The sequence below is a fragment of the Diuraphis noxia genome, unplaced genomic scaffold, assembly GCF_037042655.1.
Source record: "Diuraphis noxia isolate RWA-SAM2 unplaced genomic scaffold, SU_Dnox_SAM2 contig0004, whole genome shotgun sequence".
Classification (NCBI taxonomy): domain Eukaryota; kingdom Metazoa; phylum Arthropoda; class Insecta; order Hemiptera; family Aphididae; genus Diuraphis; species Diuraphis noxia.
This window is the reverse complement of record NW_028301714.1, coordinates 27,824,710-27,843,009: the sequence shown is the minus strand read 5'-3', so window position 1 is coordinate 27,843,009 and position 18,300 is coordinate 27,824,710. Positions and strand designations below refer to the sequence as shown.

Sequence of the window (18,300 nt, the reverse complement as noted above, 5' to 3'; positions counted from 1 at the left end):
ACTTTACTATAAGCCTACATTACTTACTTAATTTATTTAAAAGTTTTACTTTTATTCACGTAATGAATAATGATGAAAAATAGTTGTTTAAAAATATAAAAACATTTTTAAATTATATCTATGTTATACCTACGTTTATTGTATAAACATTAACAATTTATCAAAAGCGGTTAAGTGAATATCGTTCTGCTGTACAGTATAGGTTACAATTGAGTTACTGTAATGGATGGTATTAAATTTGAATAAAATGATCTAATACCATTGTATAATATGAAAAATGATTATGAGTGGAGATGGTTTGTAAGTAGAAGATATTTTATACTTAATTAATTATATTGTGATTATAAGTACCTACCTATAAAATAAATTCCAATTTAATCAAATCAGATTTATTATGTATCTGATTTACTCAGTTATTTATATTATATATACATTATACAATATACCATAAAGACGTATTGATATAAGTCATTAACAACATTAACTATTATAATTAGAATATTAAGTGTAGGTACTTTAAAAATTTCAAGTGCCCACTAATAATGTTTCTAATTACAACAATATTGCTAAAATTGTTATTCTTAGTTATTTGATGGGAAATTTCATATAAATTTAAACTTTATTCATATATAAAAAAAACTGTGTTTTCACAGTTTTTAGATTTTTTTTTTTTTGCAGAATTAACTATATATAGGTACGTGAAACCTCATTTTAAATTTTCAATCCTTATAGCTATAAAAGTTAAATGTTTTATAAATTTTTAACAACTAAATAATTTGTAAATTTTCAATTTGACGCATTTTGTCAAAATTAAAACTTTAAGTGGTTATAGAATAAAAAACCAAACAAATTTTAAATTTCAAATGTATATAAATAACTTAAAAAGAATTGAAATATTTTGAAATTTTAAACAAGTATAGGAATTGATATAATAATCAAATTTCTATAGTTATTTTTAGTTTATTATTGCTCCTAACGGAGCTTATAGGTTAGGACGTTAGGTTTGATCTGTTTTTGCTTTCAAATTAAAATAATAAGATACTATAATAATTATTAAACAATAAATAATGTTGAATATTTTATGAAGTCATAGATATAATTTAATACTCGAACAGAATTTTATGAATCCGTTACACAGCTGTTAAATTGATTTCTTCTTGTATATTTCGTTGATTTTCTTTCGCTGGTTTATCTTCTGCCCATGATTGTAGTTCTGCCGAAGCGAAAATGGCATAGACTACTGCCATCGCAAAACATATTACCGCCACCAGGACACGAATTTGGATATCGTTAAGTATCTATGATCAGACAAAATTTTGACCCGTAAATTTGTCTCATAGTTTTAATACATTTTATATAATATAAATCTTATTTACTTCATAACTCAAAAACTTTTTTATGACAGTTGGCAAATACAAAAAAAAAGTGTAATATATGAACTGATTTAATCCATATAGTACACTCACATATTTTGGTGCGATGTCCAAATGGTTAATTTCAAAACCTATAACCAAACAAATGTAATATAGATTATAATTTATAACGATATAAAAATGTTTATAAATATTGCACGTTTCACGTATGTTTGAACTTACCAAATAGACTGAAATACACCATTAAATTAAAAATCAAACTCGGTAAATTATTGGTCTCTATAAACAAAAAAAATCGGTTCGGTAAAAAATCCAATAAAAGTAGAAAGCCCATTAAAACCATAAACATGCAACTAAAAAATTTTCTGACGTTGGTGACAGAAAATCGTACTGTTATTTCCGGAAATAATTCGATCAAGACGAATAAGAGTAGTAACAAAATTGTTGTGTATTTTCTCATAGACCAATTAAATGAAAGCTGTTAAGACAAACGTAATATGTATAAATACCAAATTTTATGATTTCGCTGAATCGAAAATATATTTATTCATTAAGGTATGAATAAAACATATATATTGTATAAACACTTACATAATAATTATTTAAAGAAAGATTTATTACATGCCCAATAGAATAACACATGTACGATAAAACAAGCACAATGACGGGCATTGAAGTACAAAACGACTTCCATGGAATGTCCAATATTGTTGACCGTCTTAAAGAAATTACTGAAAGTTTAGAAGAACGTGCTGCGGTGTTAGAACCTCTTAACAGTCCAAACAATTTAAAATCACGATTTGGACTCTGTGAACGATCTCCATTGATCATGTACAACCACAAAACAAACCATGCCAGCCCAATAATAATACCTAGGTAATGAAGTACATTATGTGGTAAAGTGTTTATAGTGTAAATAGACATTTAATCTTTCAATATCACGGTTTAATTATAGTATAGGTACCTAATAGATGATATTTATATATTTGTATAATATATAAGTTTATCATCGACCATAATAATATTGGAACGTGACGTAATGACTGTTTATTCAATGGCATCCAAAATGAATAAATCCTGTGAGATGCTGAACTTGCCATGGCCTAGGAAAATAATAATAATAATATTCTACATCATGTGTATGCTCATAAATCATAATATAATATTATAAACTCTGTTGTATGAAATTAAAATTATCTTATTATTACCTACCAAAGTCATTCCAATGCAAAATAGTGAGATAAAATGCAAATGCACGTTTGAGTAATTCGTGAGTTCCATAAAATGACAAATTGACAATATGATGAACGATATTCCGAAAATTCTGAACATAAATAAATACAAATTATACTGCATTCGAGGCAAGGAAATATACATTAATATGTTATATAGTTTTCATAACTAGCTGACATTAAAATTTAGCTGTGCATGTACAAAAATGTTGTCTTACAAAATATACCAATGTGCCATGAAAATTGTATCTGAGAAAAATTAAATTTTTATTTTACATATTTAGAAATTTTGAAACTGTTTATACAAATAATACATAACTTGTGGTATTATATATATCGCCGGAACTTGAAAGTGACATTGATTACCATTTTGAACTAACCATTTTATTACATTCATATTATAAATCTTAGCCACACATATTATTATTACTAAGCACAATATAATAGAATATCGTTTGATTACTTGTGAGCCGAATAGACGACGGCTAAGATACCACCAAGTACAAAACCAATACACATTCCACACATGAAGTAATTAACCTGTAATATTATAAATGTATAAAATTAATGATAGATATTTTATGGCAGGGTATAGGCGCAATTTCCATTTTTGACTTGGGAGGAGCTGAATATATAAAAGGCATGCAGACCCGTTGGGGGGCTTTGCCCCCACACTCCCTACCAATCACCATTCATATTATCTCACCTTATCATATAACTTCATAATTTGATTACATTTTTTTTTTTTACTAAAGTACTTACCGTAATCTCCACTTATCTTACAAAATGCTTATGCCACAAAATAAATAATAATTTCATTATTACAATCGACCTACCTCAAATTTCAAGAGGGGGTGTGATTTATTATAACATAATTTCAACAAAATACTAATAAATATATTAATTAATTTAATTATATACATATGACAATCAAAATAAACACTGCTGTATATTATTTGAAATATTAAATCAAATCATAATTGTAATCTTTTATTAATTTTAGCATACTCAATAAGAATATCTTCAGCTTTAAGTTGATTTTATACTTTCCTTTCAATGTTTAATTTTTTACAATAGAGATAGACAACCTAAAGATTAACGTAAAAGTTATTGTAATGAAAACAACCATCGGATAGCGATCACGTGTAACCAAAATATAAATGCATTTATATAAGCGCACTAAATGGCCTCAAGGAAAGACTTAATTCACCGAATTTAGAACAATAAAAATAAATTTTTAATCTATTATAGCATAAACACGTTATGTCAAATATTATGTGGACTTATCACTTATTACTGGCATCGTGCGTTTAGTCAAGAGTATCTTATACCTATATATTATTAATTATTATAAAGTAGGTATGTACCTATACCTAAAATATACATTTAGTATATACCATGGTGATCGTGCGAATATGTGATAGCAATAATAAAAAAATTGCAATAATATTTCCTAATAATTTAGGGTCGAGATTATACATTTATTTTTATAATATCAGCGATAATTTATATTTTATAAATTTATAATTAACATAACTGTCTCATAATATTTATAATATTATGTAAATATAAAACAAAAATACAAACTGTACATATTTAAAATATAGATCTTTAAAATTATATGTTGCCCTAGATTTTTTTTTTGGCTAACCCCCAAATTTTTACATATATGTGGAAAAGGCAAGAAGTAAGCTTAGCTAAAGCACAAGCCACATGTAAGTATTCCATTTTTTTGTCATGCCTCAATAACGTTCATCTATCACGGCAAAGATAATACAGAGATCTATGCAACAAACCAATCCCAGATTAATGATCGATTGAGTCATGAGACATCAAAAACTTAGTGGACTCCGTCCTTTCAACTTAAACTTCAAAAAAATTGTATCACTACATTATTTTTTACAACAGTATACATAATTTTATAATTTTGCACTATATTACCACTAACAACCATTAATCATAGAAAATATAAAGTCTATAATCTATGCATAAAATGTAGTTCACAACTCTCATTTTATAAACTTCAATCAAATTGTTATCAATTTAATACTTATATCAATGGGCTTCGGGACCATGCCTTCCCTAGACCCCATTCGTAATCAAGAATTGCAACAACTAGACTATTCAATAAAAACAATTTCATGAAAGAAAAGTATTAACGCCACAAGCAAAAGGAAATTATAATATGAATATAAGATAAAGAGTAACTAAAAGTGTATGTTTTGTATGAGTCATGGATAGGCTTCAGTGTTTGGTTGTTCTTTTTTTACAGGGATTTTTACTCGGAGCTATGATGATTCCCACCTAATCACCTGCTGAATTGAAGAATGTTGCTTTCCAACGCTCCAACCTTCATCGAAAACTATACTTTCGTGCAGACGTGACAAATAAGTAATTATTTACCAATTTCTTTCATACGCTCAGCAGTGCCAGACAAAAATATTAAATTTGATAACTATTTGGATTTTTAGACCCAACAGTTTCGGCACTAATTACTGTAATTAGATATAATAGGTGGTAGCCACTAGGCACTTACTTCATCATGTATTTCTTGATACTCAAGTATACTCCAAATTAATGAATGACATTGATATTTTTGAATATATAAACCTATATAAAACAATAATTTTACTTAACTTTATGACTAGTGTTGAATTCAAAATACACAAACAGAGAAATATAATATATATAATTACAATTAATGAGTTATAACACAACTATAATATTGGTCGTTGATAATATGTAATAGGTTGGTAACTTGATTAGGCATAAAACACAAAATTCAGATTATGTAAGATCCTGTATTTTTTTTTCAAAAAGAACATCATTAACGAATAACCATTAAAATATTGCCAATCTGTCTACTATATGGTACCTACTCGTATGTAGGTACATAAGATACAGTGTACATTTTACGAATTATTATTATATTTTTTAGGCGTATAGTCAGTGGGGTCCATTTTTATCAAAACATTTTGTGATTTACCTATAAACGTGAGCATAACTATTGCAAATTCTCTGTTCCAATATATAGTTTTCAAACGGATAATTCTGTCGATTAACCTTGGTGATTGGGTTTGAGACGTAGAATTTAATTTACTGGTCGTGACTTCCCTGAGCTCCATTCTCCACAACTACTTGCAACGAATTGATCGGTTTAAGTTGTATTCCGAATTAACTTCGATGACTCAAAAAAGTAAACTTAAGTTTTGTTAGTGTTAGCACCTATATAAATATAATAAAATTGTACATTAATGCTATTATATGGAATAAAGGGTCGCTGTAAATTGCGGCCCATTTTTAATTTTTTATGTAAATTGCGGCCCGGGCATATTTTACACACACGTAAATTGCGGCCTGGCTATATGTATTTTATATATACGTAAATTGCGGCATGGGTATAATTTTTATTACGTACCCAAATATTTTTTATCAATAATATTAAAATCAGTATTTTCCTTCTCATTTTTCAGACTTAGAGCTGTCAATATAATTGTATCAATATTGGTATGATTAAGAATATTGGTTTTGCTGTCAATTTACCGACTCCGGGAATAAATAGGTAATAGCTTAAAATTAAACTAATCATATTGAAAATACAATTGAAAAGGTATAGTAAAATTCATAATTTACGAAAAAATCCCCACAAGTAATATTTTGAATTATCTACAACGAAATAACTATTATCGTCATCCTTCGTTTAAATTTATAATTTAGGCTAAATTTGAATTTAAAATGTCTGTAATATGAAAAAATTATATTATTTATAAATTATAATCTTAGGTTTTATTATGAATTACATATGAAAATTTTTAAAAATTGAACATTTTATAGATATATAGCTTGGTAAAAAATAATTATAAATAATCTATGTGCTGCAAAGCTTTTATAAAATAACAGGGTGATTTATATTTCTACTATAATAATAATATTTATTTTTCAGATACATACATGCATTTAATTTGTCAACACAATATTATATCCCATAACCAATAACCGTATGTTTACAACCTCGGTAAGGACCATGACAGTTTTTCACGATTCATTAATCAGAGTGCACATAATTTTATAAGCCCTATCCTATTAAGATAAAAACTTTTTTATTTTATGCAAATATTTAGTTAATAAATATAAATATAAATATCATATTTTTTTTTAAATTGGCGTAAGTCAATATTAATTTTTTTTATTATGGTTTCAATTTCAATTTAAAAAAATCTAGAATATTTGGTTATGAACAAATCAACTTTGATTTCTTGTTGCATCTAAAAATAAAAATCAACAATCAAACTGATAGATATTTGAAAACTTAAAATTGTTATTTTAGATAAGAATAAAATACAACATGTAAATATATAAACAGTACAACTGAACTTTGACATAAAAAAGACTTATACATCTGAATATTAACTATCACATTAAAAGAGATTTAGATAAAATCAATATCAATGTTAAAGGTTTTTATATTTAATGATTGTGTATTATGGGAAAACAGTAATTGTATAAGATATAAAGAAAATGTGCTTCTACATTTTTTTTTATATTTTTTGTTTTCATACCTATGAAAATTAAACATTTTATGAATTTTTAACTATACAACAATAAATCTACATATATTTGTGGTTTTTGACTAATTTTGTTTTAATTTAAACTTAAATTAATGCTTATAAAAACAAAAACCCCCCTATGCAAATTCAGTGTAACAGGAAGACCTGATGAATTAAATAATTTTTGTTCTACTCAATATTTTTTATTATTTTTTTTTTTTGATATAATATGTATAGACATTAAACCAGCGGACCCCTAGGATTTTAGAAAGAGTTCTTACATTTATTTATTTTTTATCATACTAGTTTTAATTTGTACAATATTTTTAAAATATTTTTACAATAGTAAAATAACTGGGGCGATACATGAGAAAGCTTGGTTGGCTTAATCGAAAAAAAAAACTATTCAATAATAGTACTTCATTTTAAATTTTTAATGATAATATTTACCAATATAAAAATGTACAACTGCAGTTCACTGAATGTAGTGAAGAATAGTAAGAAAAACAAAATAATAATAATAAAATTAAACAGGATGTTTTGTTAGGAAAAATGCATGAATGACACAAATGTTTATCTTGGACTTGGGATTTAGATTTTAGAATGTACAATTTAATTTTAGTGCGGGCCGCATTAAATTTGTTAAAGGGCCGCGTAGTGAGTACAAGATAATCTAATCATTAGACTCTTGCGTCACACTTATAACATTATCTTTTTTTATGTTTTAATAATAAAAATAAAAAGCTTAAACCTGGTAACCTAAACATTTAAGTATTTTTACTGCTCTAAAAGCCGAAAAAAACTATTAAGAAATTCATAATCTCGTAAAAAAAATTATAACTTTAATTTTGTTTCATGTAAAATGCAAAAGATAATTTAATATAATTTACAATATATTCATTTATAAAAGTTATTAAGTAAATTAGATGATTAACATTTAAGTTAAAAAAAGCTTTTAAAAATGAACATATTATAACCTAGCTTCTTCTGTATGACTAGTAATTTCTTAACTTTTGTTATTCATGTTATTATTAGTTACTTACAATTATCGTGCGTTGATAAGTTCTCAAATATTCTGAAAAGATAATAAAAATAAAGATGTATAGTGTATACGTCAAAACACATAATATAGCGAGGAGTCAACAAATGTAAAATCAAATAGTATAAGAATTTACTGTACCTACCTATATGGCTGTATAATGGAATTGTAAAATAATAAAAATGTGACTGATATCGAAGTGTGAACAAAAATTAACGCAATACTTAGGTTTATTATTGAATTAATAGCTAGGTTAGGTTGTCTACTATAAGATAACAAATGCAGCATAGTTTATTCAATACAATAACATGAACGATAATTATTAATTATAATATGAAAATATTATCAAATAGACAGGTCAGGTACCTACTTATCAAAAACGCATCTTTATATTCTGCAATAGTATATAGTATAGTATTATTGACTGTTGTCAACACTACTATTGTTCTTAAACCATAATGGTTTTATAAATTTTATTTTAAAGTCGAACATACAATACGTACCTACTTACTACTTGTACTACATCAAAGGAATTCTTTAATTAAAAAATCGATAATTACTATTAAATTTTGTTGTTATTATTATTATTATTATTAGTAGTAGTAGTAGTAGTAGTATTATGATTCTCGTGAATCTATATCTTCTTAAATTAGAAGTTAGCCTAGAAGTTTTCTTTGATTCAAAACTTTCTTTTAACCATCATGTTAGTATACCATTATTAATAAAGCATGGATAAAACACACAAGTAATGATTTTAATGATGAGTTAGCTCTAAAAAAGTTATATTAACCTAACCATTTTGGTATTTTTAAAATAGAAACAATGTAAACTCAATGCATATTAATTTTTTTTGGAGAATTTAAAAATATATTTTTCATAAACTTCTTCAACACTACAATGGATCCTAATGCTTAAGCGACTTAAATGAAATCTTAACCAACATTGTAAAATTGGCTCGAATATTATAACTAACGCATCACCTGTATTATTCCCTGAGAAATCAAATTATGTACTTAAAAATTTTAACTTAAGCACTGTAGATTACAAGCGTTATGTTTCCCTGTAATGAATGCACTATTTGCATAAGTGTGTTGATATTTAATCTTAAAACGTATTAAAAAACATTGATATGCTATGTCTAGATCAATAATTTGTATTTAATTTCTTGGAAACCTAACTAAATGTAGAAAATTCCAACTTACTTTGTATTTACCTCCAAATCAGTTTTTAATTATATTAATGCGTTGGATGATATTTTTATTGGTAATTTTTCTACATTAGAAGTTTAAAATGACATTGGAAAAAAACTCTAGACGAACCTTCATAAACAATATTCCTTTTAATCATCCATATTCTAAATTTGATGTTGAATATTTAAAAGCTTTTAAAATGTTATTAAGAATTTTTCATATAATTAATATTTAAATAAAAATTAGCAAGCAACGGATGAAAAAAATGGAAAATTAGTTATTCTTTTTAACCTTTAAATAATTTGTTATACATTTTTACATTTTATTTTTTGAATGTTATTTATACTGGTAATGTTTTTCTATAACTTTTATGATTTTTTTATTTACAATATTATGTATTCAACTATTAAGAAAAAAAAACCATTTATTAAATTAAAAAAATTAGCGTTGAAAAGTTGGCACAGATTTTTAATAGGTTTAAGTGCTATTTCTTTTAGACATATAATATATAATATGTTTATGATAAAAACTACCCCAATTAAAATAGCAGCCAATTTGTTTTTCTGCTCTAACGTATGATGTATAAGTAATTTGTTGTTAGTTACCATATTATAAATCAGGAATGAACACAACGAGGCTTATGAAATGCATGCGACCCGTGCCACCTTCTTAACTTCATTTCTTGATGCATATCTGAACAATAATGTTCTATGTAAGGTAAAAGTAAATGTTCCTTCATTTGCTATAAAAAAAATTTAGCTTCATTTTATTACACATTTCTTAACCATACTCAGTACGGTTAACTTTGAATTAGCTTCATACATTTTCCGTTCCCAAAATTACGATTAGTGACTTCCCTTATTATAATATATTGCACACAGTACACTCAAATTGACATATGTAATGTGACACACTAAATAGTATGTATATAATATATACTTAATATATTTATTGACGTATAATTATTTTATGTTTAAAGGTACACTAATATGGATGTTCAATAATATAACATATGATACATGTATAATTTTATAGTTATCAACCTACTACTTAGTACTTACTATACTATAGATCGTACACGTAGAATAATAGTATATGAAGACAAAAAAAGGTCATAAAAACTTTTTTTAAGAATTTTTAATATTATGTATTAGTATTAATTTTTGTTATACTTTGCTTTTATTATTTTTTTATTTCAGTTGGTACAAACAATTGGTTGAAAATACTCAAACAAAAAAATTAGATCAATGCAAAGTAATTTTTACAATAACAAATCGAAAAAAAATTATTTTTATTTGTCTCTTTAGTCTATATTTTATCAGCCTTAAATCTTGATCATTGTTATAATCATAATATTATGATCCAAATAAAAATAATATTTGGGAAATCTTGATGATTTCACAGTGAAAAAACAAAGATAACTATACATTTAAAAAATAATTCATACACAACTTAGATACTAGGTATTATAGATACTTACACATTTAAGAATTAATAAAAAAATTTTTTTACCTACTTCATTAGGTAGATTTTTTATTTAAAGTAGACACTAAGTATAAGGCGAGTCTTCAAATTTACAGTAATCATTGAAGGCATGCACTGTAGGTAAATGTTTCCCGTATTCAGGATCAAGTTTATTGTATATACAACGACCGTCGTTGAATAACGCATATCTCTAATCGACAACATTGGAGGGATTTTCGTCAAAGTCTGATGGTGTATCTATGTGTTTCTTCAATATGTCTTGTAATTTTTCAAAAGTGTATTTGGTGGTCTTAATTATACCATCTACGACTTCGATACACAAAATACTGACCACAAGTCATATTGCTTCCTTATAAATGGAAAAAATTTGCACACTGAATTTTTTAACATACAGAAGTCCGGCCGCAGTCAAAATTGTATGATTTTTAAAAGCGACGTACGATTTATAAAGTTTCAAAATATTTAGAAACATAATTTTTTCATTTTCATTTTTACCGAAATCGTTGTGTATAATATTGACTTCTAATTGTTTGTACATAAAATAGAACACTTTTTTTTTAATTTCACGATTTCCTTGTACTTGAAAATATCACGGATAGACTTTTGCCAATAATTACACGAGTTGGAACTTTTTTCATGGATTTGTTTAATTTTAAGAGCACCTCAATGTAAAATTATTCATCAGTCATGGAGGTATGTCAGGAATTTACGAAACAGCGGATGCTAGGGTACCAGTTCTTAGATTCCCATTATTTTGCCGAGGAATATACTTTAGAGATAATTCTTGGTTAATGCGGGAATGGTCATTTCCATGGATATTTTATCAATTAAAAAGGATACATTTTTAAGAAATGTATTAGAATTAGTAAATAATGAAAAGTGAGTTTGTTAAGATTTATTTTTAACTAACTAAATAACCCTGTATTTGAAATATTAATAGAATTTATTTTAACATAAATGCATTTTATAGGTATAATATGCGAAACGCTAAAATTGCTTCCGATATATTCAAATATCGACCCATGTCTCCGGAACAGTCAATGCTTTACTGGACCGATTATGTGATTCGTCATAAAGGTGCTTCGCATTTGAAGCCTCACTCACTGAATCTAACTTGGTACCAATACTTTTTATTGCATTTGATTGCTATGATAGTAATATTTATTTGTATTAGTTTATTAATAACATATAAATGGACGAAAATGTTTCGTAAACATATTTGGAAAAATTTGTTGAATATTAAATCAAAATCGGAAAAGTTAGTAATATAGATTTTATTTTCAGTATTTTTAGTTGCACAGCGACAATAATATGTATTCTAGAGTATATAAATAAATAAGAAACAAATTCAGGTATTACTATGCTTAAATTTTTAAATGTCGTTTTCAGCTTCTGTGTGGGTGAATTCCCCTGTTATGATCATAGAGATTGTAAATCATAGAGTACGATAATTTATAATAGTATAGATATTTGTTTAATTTATCGTTGTGTAATATTTCATCTTGAATATAAAAATAGATCATGACTGTTCTTTGTGGATTTGACCATGGCTAAACAGCATGGTATGTTGTCAACTTGGTCTGCGCAACTCGACTACGTCACACGGTCTCCTAACTATCATGTTTTCATTCAAATTTGAGACAGACTAACGTCATAATTCATGGAATAAGATCAACTTTGCGTGTTATTTTACATGATATCAGCGATATGCGTATCACAGTAAACAAATAGTAGATTTTGACAACATACCATGTTATTTAGCCATGAATTTGACGTACCTACCGTCAGTTTCGAGTTAATAAACTGATTATTTTCTATTATTATTTATAAAAGTTTTATCATAATATTGTTTACATATTTAACAATAAAAAAGTATAATATCATTGTATTATATAGTTTGTATTGTGAAGTACCTACTCATGATCAAGTGTATCGTTACATTATCAGCTAGCATTTATTATATGGTGTAAGTGTTTGAACAATTAATTTGATTTTATTGTGTGTTCACCAATTATGGGTAAAATAATAAAATAATTCATGTTGTGCAGTGTTTGGAAAAATAACGTTGATTAAAGTTTAAGATTTATTATAATATTTATCTTAAAAATACCATACATCCATTGAATACATAAATATATTAAGCTATGCAGTGAACAAAGTGGAAAAAAATCGTAGAAGGGACTAAAGATACCAAACAATTACATGCGTTTCATATGATAATTTGTTTTATACATATCATATTTGATTATTTGAATTCTATGGTACAGTACGACGGTATTCATATTCGCGTTTTACGTTTTTCAAAATACGATAGTTTTTTTGATTATTAGAGAAAAAATATGATGTGTTTAATATTTAACAAATCAATAACATATTGTATTATTATTTCATATAATTAATATTTAAATTGGAGATTCCCAAGGTCGAATAAGACTAAACTCCAAAACTTCGCAGCCCAATAATTTATTTTTTACATTATTGGCTTTATATATAAGTTTATATTTCCCATAAAAATATATTTTCGGAAAGTTATTGTCTTCAAATTTCTTCAAGTCAATCCCTGTTGTAACATATGTGCCCTGTAAAAATGTGAAAATAAATAGTTATAAATACATAATAACTGCATGGCGAAGCGAACACTAAGTTATTTTTTATAATTACTATACCATAATAATTATAATACTTATAATACCATAGAAGCTTATTAAACATCACCATTTAAAATTTTTTATTATTCATTTAAGATTCTGAGCCTAGCTAAAGAATGTATTGATTTTAAAATTATGTGTTTTTTTTTGTCTATCATCAATTTTGGAAAAGTATCAACTATCTCCAGCTTATAAGAGGTTAGGTCAAGATTGAAATTTGCTATTGCTTTTTGAAATAATCGAAAAAATATTCAGAAAAAAATGAGATTTTTTACCCAAAATCAATTTTCGACAAATTCGATTTAATTTTTTTAGTGTGACTCGAAATCTATCACTGAATATACTTTTAATTTTCACCAAATATTTATAGTAACATGATCCATACATAACCTATACAATATTCAAAATATTTTATCTCTTTTTGAGCTATTTACAGCTGTAAGCAATTTTCAGTTTTTAACGAATTTATTTTTATTATTAAATTTGCTTATTTATTCATATCTGTTAGGTTGACACGCCGTCTTAAAATGACATACTAGACAACTATCTACTGTAAATCAGAGCGATGTCCAATCGACAATTTTTTTAAATTTTTATATTAAATCTATCATTTTCAAGGCAGTATATATTTTTATTTTTTTTTATAAGAAAATTACAATCTGTTCTTAGCTAGAACAATCAGCAAATGTGGACAGAGTAATTACATATGAATTTTTGAAAGTCACCTATTAGTGACCCTACCTATTTTGAAGTCATTATAAATAACATACATCCACTATGGTCATTGTAAAAAATATACACGTAATTGATTGTTATGTTCTTATACATTACCTCTGGTAGTGGACAGCTATTAGTTGGAAAGTTAAAACCCTTCGTAAATGTAAACCATGCGTTTCCTCCGAGATTTTTTATAACACTGCATGCGTTTTTTGTTATTAAAATATTTGAATTTGGTATCCAACCACCAGTTGAACCCCAAGACGCTAGATTTAAATCAAGCTATAAATAGATAATATATTACTCTGAGTAGAACGAACAACAACAATTTACGATTCAATAGAAATTTAAATTTATATCAACTCATAAACTTTAACTGCGCAATATGTTCAACAGGAGTAAAAAATTCAGTCACTTATTTTATATAGTAATCTAAATATCTATATATGTATATAAAAATGGAGACAAAAATGTATAACAGTTCATCAATTGAGAACGGCTGAACCGATTTCGCTCACTCTTTTTTTGTTTGGGTCATAATTGCCAGGAGAAGGTTCTTACGGATGAAAAAATTGAGAAAGTTATCGCGTTAGAGAAATATGATGAGGGTGTGATGAAATTAAAGTGGCGCCATCTGCCCAGTAAAAAATAAAATAAATAATATTAATATTTTTTGGTAGTCAAAGGCAACCATTTAAACAAACAAGTGTTCTCGAGAGCAGCTGGACTTATTTTTAGGATGGCCATTTTTGTTTATTTATAAATGGTTGCTTTAGTGACGGTTATTATTTTTCTGTGTTATTAGTGATGGTTATATATATTTATCTGTTAGTCCTATATGTATATACATTCTTAAACAGCTGAACTGATTGCGACAAAATTTGGTACAGAATTTTATTAGACATATGGGCAGAAGATATGCTAAGTTAGAAAGTGTTATGCCTAAATATCATTGAATTGAATATTCGAATTGTCAACATTATATTGAAAAAACGAAGAAAATTACATAATGATATACGAAATTGAATATCGTTGTAAGATTATAATATATTTTAACCACTATCTATCGTTATGTATAAAGTATAAAAATATACTGCTAGCATCATCACATGAAATGAATTTAACACACAATATGAACTATGGACCATAAAAGAGATAGGATTTTTAACGGGCTACGAAGTGTACGGGTTCAGCTAGTATTATAATAATAATGCTAATGATAAATGCAATTTTTTTTTTCAGTTAATGAATAAAATGTTTGGTGAAATACTAAATTATAATTTAGTTGCTATCCTGTAGATTGTATACAAATATACAATAAGTAGTATTGTCATATACCATATTGTAGATTAGCCTGATTAGCTATATAGGTATACATTTATAAGGAAAGTGAAAATGCAGAGATAACATATTTTCAATATTGTGTGCATGAATCAGTTAGAAATATTAGTTATAGTCTATATAAGCAGAGGTATTCAAACTTTTTCATCCCATGAATCTTGATTCTTTTGGGTGTTCACAATATTTTGACGGCTCCCAAATTATTATGAAAAAATTGAAACAACACACGGATACAATATGGCCAATATGTTAAATGAGTGATAACAACAGTGAATTCAGTACTAGAAATAAAACTTCAAATGGTCGCATCTTATAGGTGTGTCGTTTTCATTTTCATAATGATTTCAAATAATATGTTTAGTAATTATACAAAACACCTCACACCTATATATGATGATGATTTCCGGTACTTTGACGCGGCTCCTTTTGCAAACTCTCGCCTGGGGGAGCCGCAACGCACAATTTTTGAACACCTCTGAGCTATAATATAAATTATAATATACTTTTTATAGCAATCGAGATAATATGCAACCCGTTGCCGGTTTGTCGCTATAAGTTTTTAACGTTTATGAAGGCGTTATCATATTATATTATTGTTATTATTCACTATATTAAATGTGTTGATTAATTTAACTCAAAACTTTTTTGGATTATCTTATTAATCTATTTCATTCAATTCTATTTTTACACATTTAATGTCATAAATCATTTTTATTTAACATTTCATTGATCACTGATCAAAATAAGTGACATTGGTAATTTCATTGAAATAAAATATAAATCATTAACCTAGCAACTAGGTATATATGCCTATTATATGTTTTTACGTTACTATATTAAAAATAATATAATTTCTTTAATCCTTATCTTTTGTTGAACTATAACTAGATATATGTAACCAGCTGAGCCTGCATGTACTGCGTTTCCCGTGGCAAATTAAATAATGCCAATGAATTTGTCTCATTTTAAATTCCGTTAATGTTAAATATAAACTACACCGAGTTAACTAATAGCTGTTGTAAAAAAAATTGTTTTTCGTAAGCATACTATTAAATACGAAATTTACAAATACTTTCTTTGTGTTTATATGAAAAAAAAAGCACACTCACTAAAATTAACAAATGAATTTTTTAGTTTGTTTGTTTTTTATTTTATATTTTATACTGATTAAAATAATAAGATTTTTTTTATGAGGAAATCGATGTTTCATTATGTATCATTTAAATATCTATTAAATTAATCATAATATGCTTAGTACTTACTGTAAGAGTATCGTCGAAAGGTACTAAAAACGTTATATTCCCTCTATACTCTTTTAAACTTGGTGTTATTTTACTAATAAAAATATTCAATTGAATTGAATAGTTTTTTGTTGTATCACAAGGATATGCTTTTTCAAAAACCACTCGATATTCTCCCTGTAATAAGATAAATATTTATAAATTATAAACTTATGTAGAATGTTATTTATAATTTATGAATATCAATGATAGTTATAAAAAATAAAAATATGTTTTTTTTTAAATCAAGAATGTACCATAGGCAAGTTCGGCATAAAAATGTTTTTTGATTGAGACAATGAGAGAAATCCAAAAAGTACAAACACTTTAAATTTTATCATCTTCACATAAATATTTTATTAGTTAAACGATGATAGAGTGTATAATAAGTAAGTTTTAACTTAAAACAGCTAAAAAACAGTACTGAATACAGAAAAGCAGTCATGCGTCATATAATAAATTATTGATAGATACATTTAGAGCGGTTAACATACATGAGCTGTAACCTCTAAATGTTCCCGGAAGTTTATTATATTTAATAGAAAATTTAATAAATTGATCCGGAAGTTATACATTTTCAAATGTTAACTGAATCGTAAAAACTAATTAGAAAAGTAAAATAAAATTATTTTGGAAATAAAGTGAATAAACACTTACTAAAACGATTATTCTTATTCAAATATTACACCAATAATAATATATGAAAATATTAAAACATTTTCGTGGTTTAAAATCTATAAAATCTTTAATTTGAATAGGTACATAAATGTTGAAAATTGAATATAAGATTTTACCTTTTTTAAATTATTTAAGTAACATATAAATATTTTAAGTACTAAATAAGATATGTATACAAAATCGATTTTGTTCTAAATCAATTCTAAAATACTTATTAGTCAATATGATGATTAATAGCTGAGTATAATATTTTTTTTAATTGGTAATCAAAAGAAACGGTGTATTTTTTTTTTTATTGATCTGAAATATACATCGACGGCTATCGAACGATTGAGAACGTTATACCTTTTGGGCCGAACGATTGAGAACACTTAAAAATAACAAAGAACTTACCACTGACCCTAAAAAAACACAAAAAAGAATACGATTGAGAACGAATTTACGTGCAACGTTGCCATATCATTTATTATTTATCATTTAACAAATATTCTAGAAAAAAGTCATATGTAATATAAATATGTTTAAAAAATTTTTAAAAAATGTAGAATTATAAAAATATGTAATAAATATGTAAAAAAAAAGTAAAAAATGTAATACCTATGTATAAAAAATGTAATGACAAATGAGTTACCTATATATTAGTTATAGCGGGATAGCGTAATCCAACATACTCTAAAAATATTTTAATAAATTACTTGAACTTTTATTTGCTACATACCACATATATTTATTATGAATATTAATTAATTTTTCCTTTTGTTTTATTGGCA

The 18,300-nt window shown here is 25.9% G+C and overlaps 2 protein-coding genes across 2 annotated transcripts; both read right to left on the bottom strand.

The window, feature by feature from the left end:
• Window positions 1-1,065: 1,065 nt before the first annotated feature.
• Window positions 1,066-8,463, bottom strand: LOC107167749 (putative vesicular glutamate transporter eat-4). Its single transcript, XM_089227338.1, has 11 exons — window positions 8,337-8,463; window positions 8,196-8,227; window positions 5,592-5,830; window positions 5,142-5,215; window positions 3,069-3,145; window positions 2,586-2,697; window positions 2,338-2,476; window positions 1,965-2,245; window positions 1,596-1,851; window positions 1,377-1,504; window positions 1,066-1,298 (listed from the first exon to the last, which is right to left on the bottom strand). The coding sequence occupies exons 3-11, from the start codon at window positions 5,728-5,730 to the stop codon at window positions 1,131-1,133; spliced, it is 1,374 nt and encodes a 457-aa protein (XP_089083464.1). The 5' UTR covers window positions 5,731-5,830; window positions 8,196-8,227; window positions 8,337-8,463; the 3' UTR covers window positions 1,066-1,130.
• Window positions 8,464-12,935: 4,472 nt separating this feature from the next.
• Window positions 12,936-17,225, bottom strand: LOC149055910 (uncharacterized). Its single transcript, XM_089226552.1, has 4 exons — window positions 17,110-17,225; window positions 16,835-16,990; window positions 14,346-14,513; window positions 12,936-13,445 (listed from the first exon to the last, which is right to left on the bottom strand). The coding sequence occupies exons 1-4, from the start codon at window positions 17,191-17,193 to the stop codon at window positions 13,269-13,271; spliced, it is 585 nt and encodes a 194-aa protein (XP_089082678.1). The 5' UTR covers window positions 17,194-17,225; the 3' UTR covers window positions 12,936-13,268.
• Window positions 17,226-18,300: the final 1,075 nt, after the last annotated feature.

Bases quoted from the DNA above. Each gene is read 5' to 3' on its own strand.
- LOC107167749 (XM_089227338.1), bottom strand. From the start codon at position 5,730: ATGGAGCTCAGGGAAGTCACGACCAGTAAATTAAATTCTACGTCTCAA. The intron at 5,216-5,591 runs GTAAATCACAAA...TGTTTTATATAG, and splicing joins AGTTATGCTCACGTTTATAG to GTTTATATATTCAAAAATAT. The intron at 2,246-2,337 runs GTACCTATACTA...TTCATTACCTAG, and splicing joins ATATAAATATCATCTATTAG to GTATTATTATTGGGCTGGCA.
- LOC149055910 (XM_089226552.1), bottom strand. From the start codon at position 17,193: ATGATAAAATTTAAAGTGTTTGTACTTTTTGGATTTCTCTCATTGTCT. The intron at 14,514-16,834 runs GTAAGTACTAAG...ATCTATTTATAG, and splicing joins CTTTCGACGATACTCTTACA to CTTGATTTAAATCTAGCGTC. The intron at 13,446-14,345 runs GTAATGTATAAG...ACATTTTTACAG, and splicing joins ATAGCTGTCCACTACCAGAG to GGCACATATGTTACAACAGG.